Source organism: Squalius cephalus, assembly GCF_949319135.1.
Source record: "Squalius cephalus genome assembly, chromosome: 2".
Classification (NCBI taxonomy): Eukaryota; Metazoa; Chordata; class Actinopteri; order Cypriniformes; family Leuciscidae; genus Squalius; species Squalius cephalus.
In genome coordinates, this window is record NC_137123.1 from 48,999,075 (window position 1) to 49,015,083 (window position 16,009).

At 38.0% G+C, this 16,009-nt stretch overlaps 1 protein-coding gene across 4 annotated transcripts in view; it reads right to left on the reverse strand.

The window, feature by feature from the left end:
- pax5 (paired box 5) overlaps window positions 1-16,009 on the reverse strand; it is a 53,417-nt gene that overhangs the window by 13,966 nt on the left and 23,442 nt on the right. For 2 of the 4 annotated variants that reach the window (XM_079851379.1, XM_079851380.1), the window contains exons 6-7: window positions 14,124-14,305; window positions 5,418-5,547 (exon numbers count right to left, since the gene is read on the reverse strand). In XM_079851379.1, coding sequence (XP_079707505.1) covers window positions 5,418-5,547; window positions 14,124-14,305 — 312 coding nt within the window. The remainder of the gene's footprint in view (window positions 1-5,417; window positions 5,548-14,123; window positions 14,306-16,009) is intronic. The other 2 variants (XM_079851381.1, XM_079851382.1) reach the window with 1 other exon arrangement.

Consider the following 16,009-nt stretch of genomic DNA (forward strand, 5'->3'; position numbering starts at 1 on the left):
CGGTAGGTGGCTGCAAGTGACTGTCTTTATGAGTGAGGTTGAAAAGCGCTAATTAATTCAAGAATGACTCAAGAGAACTGTCTTTATGAATAAGTCATTGAATCATTCACTCAACAGGGGCTGGATTTACAAAACATTCTGAAAATTCTTAACAGCCATTTTCCTCATATTTTCTAACTTAAGAATAGTTATAAAAGAATATTTTGTTTTCTCAAAAAACATTTCTTTTTCTGAAAGAAGACTCTTTAAAATCAATTATTGTAAATAACCTCTTAAAGTTAGAATATTATTGTCTTCATTTCTTAAATGTTAGATGTTTACTGAATTTATTGGGCTGTTTTGAATATCAAGGATTTTTAAATAACACATATAAGAGGTACATAACTCCAAGTCATTTTCTTCTTAAGATTAAAATAAAATCAGGAACATTCTGACAAACCTCTTAGAATTTCTTACCTTCTCTCTTAAAAAGATTTTCATGAATCCAGCCCGATTCGTTCACAAACGGGAACAAAAAAAGAAACAACACCTACTGTGTGTTGCTCAGAGTTGCACAATGGTTAGTTCCTCTGCTTTTGAAACTATTTTAATTTACCAAACAAAAACAAAGTCACTTGCAATATTGTTTCTAAAATGCAAGTAACTAAATATTAACTGTTGTATAACAGCAATATCACAATCACAATCATTCTGTTTTTCTGAATATCATGACTTCGGCTGAATTGCAGTGATATTGCTTATTAGGGGTGTAATGGTACACGTATTCTTACCGAAAATTTTTGTTATGGGTCTTTCTGTTTGGTACGCATGTGTATCGAACGAATACAGTGTGTACTGAACTGTAAATGTTAAAAATTCATGCAAGTATTTCCATTTCGCTTAAAGGATTATCATGATAGCAAGCGAGTCTACTGTATGTTTAACTTCACGGACTTAAATGAACGAGTGCCGGGTACGCGTCAAATAGACGGAGCGGATTAGAATGGGAGCACAATAATTCTAACCTTATCCTAAAATATTTTGCTAACATATTTTGAATCTAAAAGTGTAAGCACTTCAAATCCCTTCCCCAATTACAACAGCACCATAAACTGACAGACTTTTTTATTAAAAGACAAACATAGTTTGTACGGTAAACCACTGTTTAATAAAAATTAAAAAAATTATTGTTTTTTTCTCCTGCTGTACCGAAAACATAATGAGCAGCAAAAATGTAAAAGTTTCTAACATTTAAAATGTATATGTGACCACTTTCCCCATTGAAAATGAACCTTGCCCAGACCTTACACAGTTACAGAGAGTCTCACTCTCTCTCTGTTCTGCTGGTTGCCATGTTAGGGAGTTGTCCATGTTAGGTGACAGGAAGACATTAGTGAAGACTGGATACTAATCCACTCTGGGTCAGTGGACAGGGCAACAGCGAGGGACAGAGAGAGAGATGGACTCTTCAGAGGTAGAACAGACAAGGCCTCGTCCTCTGAGAGACATTGTCAGAAGAGAGAAGAATGAAAGAGGGTAGACAGGAAAAAAATGTTCTTGTCCAAAAGAGATCAAATCTGGGTCTGGTGGGTAGTTCACATGCTGTGACACATTGAGCAGTGGTGCTAATGTGGTCAATGTAAGTTTGAGTCTGGCTTGTGTCACCCAGAAAAAACAACAACAACCATTCATTCATGTCTAATTGTATTTGTATGACTGAATCATTTGTAAATTGATTAAAAAAAATTATAGTCATCATAAATATAAAGTAAAATTTCATTTGTGATCTGCCAATAGGGTAGCCTGGCTAACGTCAGACCACTTTCTCTTTGAGACGTGGTCTGGAAACTACATGTTCATTTTCTCGTATTTGAGGCGTGGTTTACGAATGCCCAGAGCCGTTTATTGGGCGCTACGAATGTCTATCAAATGCGCCTGTACGCAGCTCATAGCCAATCATTTCAAATTATACCAGATGACGTATGTAGAGCGACAGATATTCAACGAAGAAGACGATGATGGGTCAGAGATTTATGTGTACACCAGAGAGTCCTGCACGGGTCCGATTTTGTAAATCCGCACCCGACCCGTTTTCCAACAGCAGCACTAATAAAAATCTGCACCGACCCGCTTAAAATAGAACCGACACCCGACCCGCACCCGAAATAAAATCAGTTTAGACTATCACATTATAGACACACTTACAAACATTTTTATTGCCAGGTCATACAGAAGTTATTACACGACCATTAAGGACAACTTCAGCCGAAGCTGTCAAAAGGCCGATACATGAAGAACATGGCTAACGTTACCACACAAATCGAACAGACGCGGCTACACCACTATATGCCACACAATTTCGTCTAGCCTACATCTGACAATTTTGGGTTCAAACACACCCTGCACACCACACATACTTAACAGTGTTAAATATGAAAAATACCGTTCGATAGAACGGCTTTGTTACCAGTTATCTGCGTGCTTCCTCAGGGATGAAGTTCCACATTTGCGGCTATCCAACACGAAAATGTTTGCAGCAAAGCCTTTCACAATATTTTCTTCAGATAACTCCAAATTTCTCCCACACACTAGACTTGATTTTTGATGACGTATTGTCGACAACTTTACAATCTCCACTAGCTATTCTTTTCTTCAACTCCTCAGCATCTATCTCGACGACTGCAAGCAGAACGCGCGCGCGCGGTTGTGATGCATTTTTAAAAGTGGAAGTAGCCTTGGTAACGTTATAGATCCTGGGAGGGCGTGGCGCGTCGGCACAAATAAACTGATGTGGATTTTAAATTATTTTATCAACTTGAAATACAGGCATATTTTTGTAGATGTGTTCCTAAAAATATGCATATATTTTTACGTCTGTCATGTTGGATCCATAGATAAACAAACTGCTTCGGTGTGTCGCATATACTTCGTCATCGTCTTCCTGCTCCCTCCCCGTTCTGTGATTGGTTCCCTATTTCAGGGGAAAAATTAGTCCATGGTGTCCAGACTACCTTGCAGCGTGAATAAAATCGCGCTGCTCAAGGCAGTATGGGGAAACCCAGGCTACCAATAGGGGGCGCCATTATGCAAACATGAGGAACTCAATCCAGTCTTTTCACATGGTCCATTATGAGACGAGCTCTGCTTGTAATCCATTCTGGCTCTCTGTCCTTCTACACACACGCTCATACACACACACCGTGTAGATGTACAGGTTTCGCTCTACCTTGTCAGATGGTGCACAAATCCCAATTCCATGATTCCCTCGTTAGGGCTCCTGTCCAAGCAGCTCTTAATTAGCGCTCCCTTACTCCCAAATGGAGTGAGCGAGTAAGGGAGAGGAGGAGACGTGTATATAGTAATTACAGGTCTCCATCCACTCCCTCTGTCCCTTAGGAAATAGAGTCTGAATCTGAATCACTGAGCACTGTTTAACAGGTCTGATAACACTCATCTCAGCCCTGGGCTGCCCACAGCAAGCTGAACCACAATCAGGTGGTTCTCCTTCATGTTTAACATAGCTATTATAACAGGAAAGCCTTGCGGATCTCAGATCAGCACTTCAGCTGTTAGCTGGAAGGAATGTAGTATCTGGCTTTTATTTATTTCCCAGAGGTTGATTTTTATTTTACTTTTCTTTTTGCTATAAAAAAGGTCGCATTAACACTGCTTTAGAAATGCCGTACCATACCTTTGACATTTTTCTACTTTTCAAGTTCCTTTTTATAAATAAAAGTCAAATTATGCAAATTGTGTGAAAATATAATTTAATTGTGGAAATGGGTCTTAGAACGACAAAGGTGTTGGCCATTTAATTTCAAAATGCAAAAAATAATAATAATAATAATAATTTCCATCACAGAATGCTATTAATTTGATCATAATTTGAAAATGACACTATAGTGGGAATTTTCATTACTCCGTAAAAAAAGAGACAATTCTTCCATGATCCATGCATGTTTACTGTTGGATGTTATTGGACAAATCAAATGAATGAATGAATTAAATAAACTAGTCTCACTTGTTTAATTAATTGTTTAGTATAAAACATGTTTTGACTAATTTAAGCCTTACCTGTTTTGCTTGTAGTTTGTTTGCATTCAAATGGCATTTATTTTTATTTATCCTCTAACCACAGCTATAGATTTATCATGTACATAAACATTAATTACTTGTAGTTACTACTACTAGTTGTAGAAATTATCAAATTTGATGTACGCCCTTTCTGAAAGTGTAACTTCCCAGATTTTCAACCCGATTTGTATTGTTACAATGTCGGTAGTATGTCTAAATTAACCATATTTACTTGTTTACTGGGAACCAAAAGTAAACATTTAATCTTTGAATTCTTGGATGGGAACAATACAAGTTGGTACCATTATTACTAAAAGTTTGCTAAGAAGTATTTCCTACTAAAGCAAGGCAGAGTTTGACTATGGTGAGCGTATCCATAGCAGACTGGTGGGAGTGGCTTTGGATGGCAACATGTCCAGTGAATTATGAGCATTGAAGTTTTTCTTCCTATTTGGCAAAAGGGAAGACAACAGCCTTTTTTCAGGTAGCACCGATTTCAAAAAAGTTTCCGCCTTTCCATTGTATAGGCAGCCAAGTTTTATTGAAAGCCCATTTTGGCAGCAGTCAAGTACCCCTTTAACCCAGCTGGCATTTCAACATTTATTCACATGTAAATCAACATCATGGATCAAGGTTGAACTGTCGGGCGCATGATCGTACGTACTAAACCTATGCGCGTGAACTCGACAATTGATTACTGTGGGGTTCGACCGAAAACAGGATGTAAATACAGGTATGTGCGCTGGCTGAAATAACATCATTTTTATTCATATCTTTCACATCTACTGCAGTCAGATTCACCGCGTGTTGACTCTGAAGGAATCACTCACGTGGCTGGGCACTTGTAATGACACATCAAGGATGTTAAGAGGCTAAAAGCAGGTTTAAAACTTGCCCCATTGAAGTCAACAGGATGCAAATTTTAAAAAGAGGATAACACGGTGTAGGCAACACTGATTTTTGTCGTTGTTCTCTGTACTGACAGCACTCCAAATTTACAAAAAAATGAGCTCAATGTTAAAATTGACCGGAGTTCTCCTTTAAGACATTGTAAAAGTAAAATGTTGAAACATCATCGCAATATGTTAATTTGATTTGTAAAATCGAAAAATTGACCGGAGTTCTCCTTTAAAATTTCAATGTTGATTTATAAGTGTTAAGTATACTGTTACCGTTTTACAACCATTTAGCATTAAACATTATTTCAACATTGAAACAACATCTGACATTATTTCAACAACATTTCAGCTTTAAAGGTTGTCACATGCTGACTGGGATGGGTTGCTTTGCAAAACATCTGGAAAGAAGACAGAAGTGAAAACTACATGTTTTTTTTTTGTTTTTTTTTTACATAGTTTGCTTACCGGACACTAGTGGATACGATTGAGGTCCCGCAACAGTGGAACCCAACTCTGCTCCTGTCTGATTGGCCAAGCTGTTCTTCATCTCCTCCAATCCACCAGCCAGAGATGCCATAGCTGAGTAATCAGACGTCTATGGAAACAGATTTCATTAGATGGCTATAATGGAAGAAAATCAACTTCATGCAATTACTTTGTATGTTAACCCTCATCTTTGTGTTTGCTTGTGTGTGTGTGTGTGTGTGTGTGTTCTGCTCGCTGTTTGCATGTGTATCCAAAATATGATTCACAATTTGTGAATGACACACAGGTACATAGTCAACACTAATGAGTAGAGGTGGCACAGATTCAGGTGATGTATGTGGCCGACCTCAGACTGACCCCGCTTGTGTGCTTTCATGAACAATTACTTACAATGATCTCTGTCCCACACCCACAGTGATTTATCTCCATTGGTGGTAATGGGGTTTGTCACTCAGGTGTGGATGTGGTTTGATGGCAGAGTTTGGGAAGTGGATGTCGCTTCTGTTTTAGTGCAGGAGGAGGTTATTAATAACCCTGATTAGGTGTGAATTAAACTTCAACAAAATCCTGATGATACACCTGCCCCTGCTGTTACCGTACAGTTTGTGCTCTTATACTAGGGTTTGGAAATAATCTTTTTCAGAACTGATTCCATTTGGGATAAAAAGACAAAATACTGGAACCACATAATTTGATTTCAAGGTTGTGGCTTTAAACACATTTAAAATTTGCAGTCATTTTCTTCAGGAAAAAAGTCAAAGAGATTCTTCACTAAACCACAATTCATTGCTTTCATCAATTGTGAGGTAACAAAAATTCCTGTTTTTCTGTTCAGTATATAGTTAGCTCAGATTATTGGGGGGAGGGAGTTTCCTCTAAATGACCTAAGATAATTGTTAATGGAACCATAATTCTTTCCTAGAATTACAACCGAAAACCACAGCTGTTAAATTCCAATCTAATACACAGGGTAAGCAGGATGTTTGTTTGTGTTTGTGTGTGAATGTATGTGTGTATCCCAGTGACCCCTTAAACACCTCAGTGCTCATCACCACGGCGAGGGCAGTAGACTGTGACCTCACCAATCACAGCTCACGCCGTCCACTTCTCCTCTCTCTCTCTCTCTCTCTCTTTCCATCCCTGACTCCTTCCCACTGTCTATTTCTCTCTGTTTCAGTCATTCAGTCTGAGATAGGCATTTCCTCTCTATTTATGCAGCTCGCACCCACCCCCTCATCATGTGTGTATGTAGATGGGAAGGTTAGCGCTAGTAATTGGGGATTATGAAGTTTGGCCCTACCTCTGACAGCAGCCTAGTGAAGATGGATGATTCTCATTTTAGCCTGTAAATGTTGTCAATTCTGAAGCTACGCAACCCATCAGCGACCATGATGCACACACACATTTCACATATAGACGTGGCACACACACACACCACAGCTGGGGCAAAGATTGGAGCGAGGCCAGACGTAGAGAGAGGATAAGGTTGGGAAAAAATGGCTGTTAACAAGGAATGGAGTTTGTAAAATAAATTGAGATGAAAAGAAAAAGAGGGTAAAAGAAAAATGAAGAAAAAAAAAAACTTTTATTGATTTTGACTAAATAACAAGCACACAGCCTTTCTGAAACTCCCTGGAATTCCATTTCAACTGTATTCCTTGTTCTCACGATTTCTCTCTGGGGTCACAGTTTTCTCGGGGGTCGTTTTTGACACAGCCCCTCTGTAATGGCTCTCCTCTTCGCGCACATCAATAACAGATGAGGCCCCTAATCGCGCGACACCAAAATAATTTCACCCCAACCCGCAGCCACATTTACATAATAGTATTTCCTCTCAGATGCTCTTTCTCTCTTCCATTCCCTCTATCTCCCTTCCTCTATTTTTCCCTCAGCTTGTACGCATTGTCTCCTAGAAGAGCCTGTAAACTGCACTATGTGTGTGTGGGACTGAGACAGAGTGATGGGGGAGGTATTTAGCAGTGCATGCAGTATTAAATGAGCCTGACTGGCAGGGAGGCATTTATTGGTGAGCTCCTCTGGAGCAAAGAGTCGCGGCTCTCAGCACGTATAACACACACACACACAATTTCAAATGCTTTATTTGAGACCATGTTGTTTCCATACCTTTTGGGAGAAATATTTTATTTAAAGGCACAATTCCTCCAAAAATTGAAATTCTGTCATAATTTACTCACCCTCATTCCAAACCTGTATGAATTTATTTCTTTTGAGAAACACAAAAGAAGATATTTTGAAGAATGTTTCAGCAGTTTTTGTCCATAAAATTAAAGTGGGGTCCAAAACAACATTGGACAACATTGTATTGCACCGTATCTTTTTTGTTTTGCAGAAGAAATGACAACAGAATGTTTATTTTTGGGTGAACTGGCCCTTGCCATCGCTGTTATACAAATATGTTATACAAGTTATACAAAATTTTACCAAGTATTGACGGTGTGTAATTTTAAGTAACAATTTTTACATGAGCACACTTAAGTTTTCTTTTTTTATTATTATAGTAGGAAGAGTATGTGAAATGATAGAGAGAATAGGATCAGGACACAGTGCAAACAAGACTCAAACTCATGTCCTCCACATGAAGGGCTTTCGCTCCGAAGGAACCTTCTCATAGTTCCTAGAACTATTGGTGGAAGTACCTGCTTTTTGGCGTGTTTGCACCACAGGAACTGGGAACGATTTTAGTTCCAGGAACGCCTTTTGGGGAACTAAATTAGCTCCTACTTCAGAGTAGGGTCTAACCCACCACAGTAGGAACTACCTGTGACTTAAGTGTACGCTGATTGGCCGAACACATGCAAATTTAAAAAAAGAAGCTGTGTACACACACAGATCATAGCCTATAGCCTATTTACTCCACAAACTAACTCTACTAACATAGAAAACGGTGATATATGGACCTCTCAACCATTACACTAAGAAGAAAATCCAACGTGACTTTTAGGGGACCAAGCAAAACATGATTATGTGTTTGAACTCAGCTAGCAACACTGGGCATCAACCACACAGCAAATGCTTACCGGTATACTTTTTCATATACTATCTACTTTCTTTGTATAACAATTCTATCTAATAACATATTAGACAGGACTGTTAAACAGATCGTAAACTAATGAAGATGGAGAATGGGAGCACTGTGGTCTCAGGCTCTGGCGTTCTCAGCGCCGTCAAAATAAATGTCCTCCGCACTATCAAAATAAAAGTCACAACAACAAGCATGGCTTATGTCACTTCAGAGTTCCTACTGGCGGTGCGAATGCAACCAGAAAAATGGTTGTAGGGGAACATTTAGTTCTCGGGGAACTACCTTGGTGGCTAGTGCCTAGAACTACGTTTCTAGAACCCGGTGCGAAAGGCCCTATAGACATCATGGCTCAGTAACTGCTATGGTGCCGGGGACTGAGCACCTGCTTGTGCCTATGGCTAAATTTCTGCAAAATTATATCACATACTTCTAGCAGTTTTCGGGACACTTTCAAAGTGAAATGTCCTATGAGTGGTGCTAAAAGCATTTCAGTTTTATCGGTAACAGATGTGAACAATTTTTTTTTAGTTGTTGTTAGTTTTGTTACTTGTTTTACATACTGTATCGCAGCAGTTAGGAAATGAAATGTCCTGTGAGTGGCGCTAAAATATGAATGCTCAATTGAATTTTAAACTAACATGCCACCTACACTAAACCCTACTCTATACCTAAACCGATAGTGTTAACAAAATGTAAAATAAAAATGCATTGTTGAAGCAACCATGCCATTTTAGCTTGCTTCTACAAGTTCTTTCATCATGACTTGTGTTACAAATGACACGAGTGCAATGCTGTACCAGGTGAGCTACCAAGCAAGTTGCATAATCTGCCCCTTGTAATCATAATTTTCATAATAATCATAACCGAAAAGGAATAAAAGTTGTTGTCGTGTAAAAGTAGGATGTAGTGTAACGACGAATTATAATTTTTCCAAAGTGTTGACAGCTTAGTGTTAACTAATAATTGTTGCAAACTGGTACTACCAACAAAATATTAGTGCATTCCTGGAAATGGGCGTCGTTACACTACATCCTTATGCATCGCTTTCTGCCAGGACTTTTACGCGCTTTTCCCAAATAACGGAAGTGACCTTGACGTCCGGGTTAGCGGTAGCATGAGCCGTCAGGCAAGTGTTATTTAAATAAACTCCTGATGTACTTACAAACTTTCCAATGCCTCGTTTTATGAGTACAGAACCTATTTGAACTAGTGTAGAAGTTTGGTACCATTCCGGGCATTATTAGTGGGGTAATTTATGAGATACATCCTTGGGTCCATTAGCGCCTGCACTAAGCCATTCGGCTGATATCTCTAAATAAGCTCTAACTTTAATAATGTTTGACCAAGGGAAAAAAGGCTTCTGGCGGGGGGGGGGGGGGGGGGGTGTTTGGCTCGAGGTCATGGTGCAGAGAACCCTAGGTTGATTTTACTCCGAACCATCCCTTTAAACTTGTACTTTTGCTATACTTTCATATAATATAAAAGCGAAAAGCCCCCAAAATGAAAATGCTTTGGCTTGAGTCAAACACAACTGCATACATTTTTGCACTGATCTCTTAATATTTACATATTACCTCTAAAGCTTGTTTTTATAAATGAATATTTTCCAGTGCCTTTATCTCTCTAGTCTCTTGGTCTGGCTGAGTAATTAGTTCAGTGTAAGGGTTGTTGGGCTGTTGATGTATCTTTGGCATAATATAAAGAGAAGGAAAGAGGAAATTCAAATGAAAAGACTCTCACGAGCATGCAGTTTTATATGCTCCCCCTTGAAGTGCAGGACACTAATTAATAGATCTGCCAGTGCTTAATGGTCCTTCCAGCACCACAAACTGAGAGATGGAGAGAGCAAATGAGAGGAGAAGTGAAAAAAAAATGTAAAAGAGGCGGAGAAAGGGTGCGGGAGGGGAGGATGAAAGATGAAAAAAGAAATTTCATCACTATAGATATAGCTTGAGGGTAAATTTATGGGTGGAGAGAAAAGAGAATCATAACATTTTATGTTTACCATCACAGCAGATGCTTTCATACCACATCGACTTTACAAAGTATATAACAAACAGATTGCTAAGGATATTAGATGCATATTAAAGGGGGGGGTTGGGGTCATATCGTAAATTTTTTCCACTTTTAATTAATAATAATAAAATTAAAAATAGTCAAGGATTTTGCTTCATATATTTTGCTTAAGAACTCATTCTAATTAAATAGGTATTTCATATTTTTTTATTTATTTACTTATTTTCTTTTTTTATTGCTGTGTATGTAAGACTTCTATTTGATCCAAGGAGGTATATAATACATGGTATATAATTTTTATCTTGATTTAACTTGCTCAGCCATCATATCATCCTCACCTGTCCACAGCACAGATGCATAGGATGGACACTCACATATTCAGATTTTTGAGCCAATCATCTGAGCCATAAATATCATGTGACCAATTACTAATTGGCCATAGGAATTATGCTGCCTTCATGTGGTATCGGAATTATTGTAAATATCAATTTCCTAGTCGTAAATTGGAAATTAATGGACTTTCTCATCGTATAAACTTTGGCACAGTTGAGAACCATTGCTGTAGTGACTGTTAAGTTATATTCTTTTTTTACACATCTACATGGCTTTCTCTTGCCATTATTACAGTCCTGTATATTTACATATATCATTTGATGCATTTCTGTCAGGACCACTACCGTCAAATACGATTGACAATTAGCATACAGTTTGGATTGGCGGTATGGTTCCGTTCTGGGCGAGAACTCCCTGTGCATCCATGCAGCCTAGCATGGATAAGAGCAGGGAGAGCAGCAATAAGCCCCCTTGGGGTAAACAGAACAGAACCAACATGAATGTTTGCAAATATATTTAATTCAAGATTTTAAAGTACAACATAATTCAAGAATTTATTCTGATTCAAGGGGAATCAGAATGCCAAATCCTGACTGGGCGAGAGAAGGAGCTGGGGATGGAGGAGGGTAATTAGCTCCTGAGAAACGCGATAGCTGCTGATAATACTGAAGAAGCTTATAAATGTATACAGTGATGGGCGTCATATTCCTATAGGTAGATGTGGATCAGCTGAGAGTCAGCTGATACGAGCTTGACTAACGTGACCTGCCAGAACTAACGCTACGCTTGATGTTGTATGCATTTTATACTCTTAGAAACTATTCTAACTCAAACTTTCCAACTTGCAGATTTTACATTAGATTGAAAGATTTTTCAGAAGCTTAGTGGTGGTGACGTTGAAGTCATGTAACCATGGTGTAGTTCATTAATAGACCTCTGGCGATTGTATTTAGGCTTCAAAAGTCATAAAAACTTTGTTCATTTGTGAGGATTATATGAACAACCTGTGTAAGATGATCTTTTGTTGGGCACAAAGTTATTTTCTTCAATAATCCAAAAGCCAGTGGGAAAATCCTATTTGCTTTTTTGTCAAAGGAAACAGAGTGATGCTATTTCCGGGTTGGCCTAAAAAATATGTCATCCTTGCAGAATGGATGGATGGATTAATGGATGGGTGGATGCAACATCTAAAAGAAAGGGTTAACATGTTGCAGAAGTTTGGAATAAGACCTTGAAGACTTGAAGTTTGAATTCTGAAAGTTGCAGTTCGTTTTCATGGTACTCTTATTTTAAAAGAGCAGGGAAAAGTTCAAATTTAAGATTTGACTTAAAAAAACAGGTGCGAATGAAGAGATTATTTGAGAATAATTGATTGTACATTATTTTCAGGTTCTTTGATTGTTGTAGGTTTTGTTAGGCACCTGATTTGACTCTTTAAAGTTTCTTTCGCTGGTGTAACTTAATGTAATCCGGTTGATTTGGTCATATTAAATAAAAAAAATTAATTTTGATGTCACTACATGAAGCACACTTTTACCTTATCTAAGAAAAACATATGAATGGTTTAATCAAACCATTGTTTTTATATATAATTGAGCCCTTATGCAACCAAATCAAAACAGCAGCTACAGGGAAAATAACTAAATCAAGTCCCAAGTTCATTTCCTGCCTCTGGTAGACACAAACACACTCGACAGATTCAAGCTCTCTATCATTTCTCTCTCCTTCAGCAACATTCACAGGTTAGACTGTCAGCGGAGGGAAAACAACCTGCCAGTCAATCACCTAAGACCACTTAGCATATACCTCTCTCGTACAATCTAATTTCTAAAAAAAGAGACAGCTCCAAATTCCCAGTTCTCACTTTGTCTGATCGTTTGTGCCACAACAAACCTGACTCACACACACACCCAGGGGATGTGGATTGACCCTAGGGTTAATGCCCTGCTCAGTAGCCTTTGACCCTGCCAGCCTCAGCGCTCAGTGGTGAAATGGACAGAGGAATTATGGGGTCTTTCAGACAAGTCTATAGAACTCTGACACTGGCCTTGTGTGTGTGTGCCTGAATGAATGTGGGGGTGATAGCATTTGACTTTTGACTGACATCTTTGACTGACTATTCTTGTAGACAGTTTTTATGCAATGTGATCGTTTGTTTGTGCATGCAGCTGTACTTTTGCATCTTATCTGCTATGTGTTGGCATTTACACAAACCCAGCATTGCCCAGAATGGAGACAACAGGCCCATTTTGATCCAAAGGGATTCCACTCTCCAAAAATGGTTAAAAAAAAAGTGTTTGTCTAAAATGCTGTGGCAGAAATATTCTATTCACAATTTGGCCAGTCCAGTGAAGTCACACTGTTCGCAGATCATTTGCTTTAAACTGCAACTATTGTCATCATGTACCCTCCCTCATGTCGCTCTAAACTTAGGTCACTCTTTTCAGAATGTCAAAGCTGCTATTTTTCATTCAATGAATGTGTAGTACCTGTCCAGTTTATTTGCAATTATACACTACCGATCAAAAGAAAAAATGTTTTAAAGCTGCATTTATTTGATCAAATATACAGTAAAAACAGTAACATTGTGAAATATTATTAAACATTTTTTTTTTATCTATTTGAATATACTTTCAAAATGTAATTTATTCCTGTAATGGCAAAGTTGAAAATTCAGCAGCCATTACAGTCTTCAGTCACATGATCCTTCAGAAACCCTTCTGATATTGCGATTTGGTGCTTGGGTGATGATTTATGTTATGTTTTATCTCAAATATGTGAGTGACCCAGGCTTGCCACTAGTGCCTGTTTAAAAATGACGTGGACAGTAGTTAAAATAAAGAAGCCTAAAAGCTCACTATAATATACACTAAATCAAAACTGAACATTTATGAAACCCTCATCTTACGGTATGAAATATTTTTTTGATAGTAATAATTGCAGAATGTATCTTATGTGGACATATAAACATAATTCCATGTGTGTGAGTAACTTTTGCAAGCTAATAAACAAGTGTTTGCTACTTAACCCTAAACCTCTACACATTGCTGGGACTTAACCTCACCCTAAAACTCGATAGAGGACAGATCAGCACCAGCGGGGTCAAGGCCCCAGAATTAGCTTAAAGAGGTGAAAGGTCAGCATTAGCTTCAGTGTGGGGGCGCATAGGTCAACAGCAGAGTTGGGACAGGGTCAAGCAATATTGGCAGCCAGGCAAGGGCAAGCGTGAGCTTTCAGAGGAGGTGCACACAACCACCGTGGCAGGATACACGCCCCTACCCCCCAGCCCTTACCTGGGCGGGCTTGTAGCTGATGCTGTCAGGGACGGGGTAAAAGTCAGGATAGGGCTGTCGTTCAAAGACATGGTCCAATACCTCGAGCTGCTGCGGCGTAAAGAGCTCTCCTCGCATCTGCTTCCGCAGGAAGTCCCGCCCTGAATGGGCGTGGCCATTCGCCAAAGGAGAATCCTGTAGAGCTGGAAAGAGATTCACACAGATTTCATGAAGTAGTAATAATAAACAAAGTAAAATTTACAAAAGTAGGACATTTAAGAATAAGAGTGCATATTAAGCACAAGCCCATGTTTTGGATGTAATAATAACAATAAACCAACTTACAATAAGGTTCTATACATGAATTCACCATTATTTTGTTTATTGTTAATTCATAATGTTAACATATGGGTGCTTCAACTTCAGGCACTTTTATGTGCCAGGGTTTGATTTTTATTTAAACCAATAGATTTCAACTTTTCTTTAAAGGATCCTTTTATCATTTATTTTTGCCAATGTTCAAATGGCTTTAAAGTTTAGATTTTATTGTTGGAGTCTTGTCCCCAGCCCAGACTTTTAATAATATAATAAAATTGAAAATTCATCATAAAAAATATTATAACATTTTTAGAACTATGATAATCTAAACAAAAGTTGAATAATTTCTGTAAATATTTCAAATATTACAGCTCTCCATTAGTTTTGACGTCATTTCCACCACACCGAACAATTCTGCTCCTATAAAAAAAAAAAAATACTTGTATGCCAAGGAAACAACAGTGTCAATAAAAAATATGCTTGAGATGAAAAATGAGACATGGTGTTTGAAGAAAATGCATCATAATGAAAGTAAGCACATACCTTGAGCAGAATATTTGGTTTCACTTTATTTTGATGGTCCCTTTAACACATTCTTTTGTCTATAAGTAACGTTACACCTATGTCTACTAACTCTCATTTTAGAGTGTTAGTAGAGTATTAGTAGACTGGTAGGGTTAGGGTTAGAATAAGTTGACATGTACTTGTAAAGTTACTTATAGTCAGTAGAATGTCTTTTGAGGGAGCATTATAAAGAGTTAGCAGATATTAAAGGGGTGGTATAATGCTCTTTTCACAAGATTTAAAATAAGTCTTTGATGTCCCCAGAGTGTGTACAGTATATGAAGTTTTAGCTCAAAATACCCCACATATATTTTTATATAGCATGTTAAAATTGTCACTTTTTAAGGGTGAGCAAAAATGCACCGTTTTTGTGTCTGTCCCTTTAAATGCAAATGAGCTGCTGCTCCCGGCACAGAGGGTGGAGCTTCAACAGCTTGTGTCCTGAAAACTTCAAAATCTTTTTTTTTTATGTTTAAATTTATGTAGCTGATGTGGAGTTAACTATTTTCTAATCATCGATTAGCATATTCTGTCTTGATAATCTATAAATCGCTTTCCCGGGGGCGGGGTTTATATAAATTTTAGGGTTAGTGATGTCACTAACCCGGGAGGAATGTTGTGTAGTCCCTACCAGCCATTTGTTGTAGTCTTTAAAAAGCAATTTCTTTAAAATAAAATATCTCCCTTTCCTTTGAACTTTGAGCATCGTGACTTGGCAGATGTTGTTTATGCTCAAACATCAACATTACACACTAACACTAAAGTTAAAAAAGTGAAATCATAATCAACCACCCCTTTAAGCAGACAGTCTACTAATACTCTAATGAGAGTAAGCTGCCATGTAGTTGCAAAGTCAACCGAATGTTCAAGAGGGACCATCAAAATAAAGTGTTACCGAATATTTTTATTGGCATTGTATCCAATCAAAATGCAAAAAGTGTGTAAATATTATTTAATTTTGTGTAAATAGTTGAAACAATATTTTTCATATGAGAAAGACAGTCGTATAGGTTTAGAACGGCATA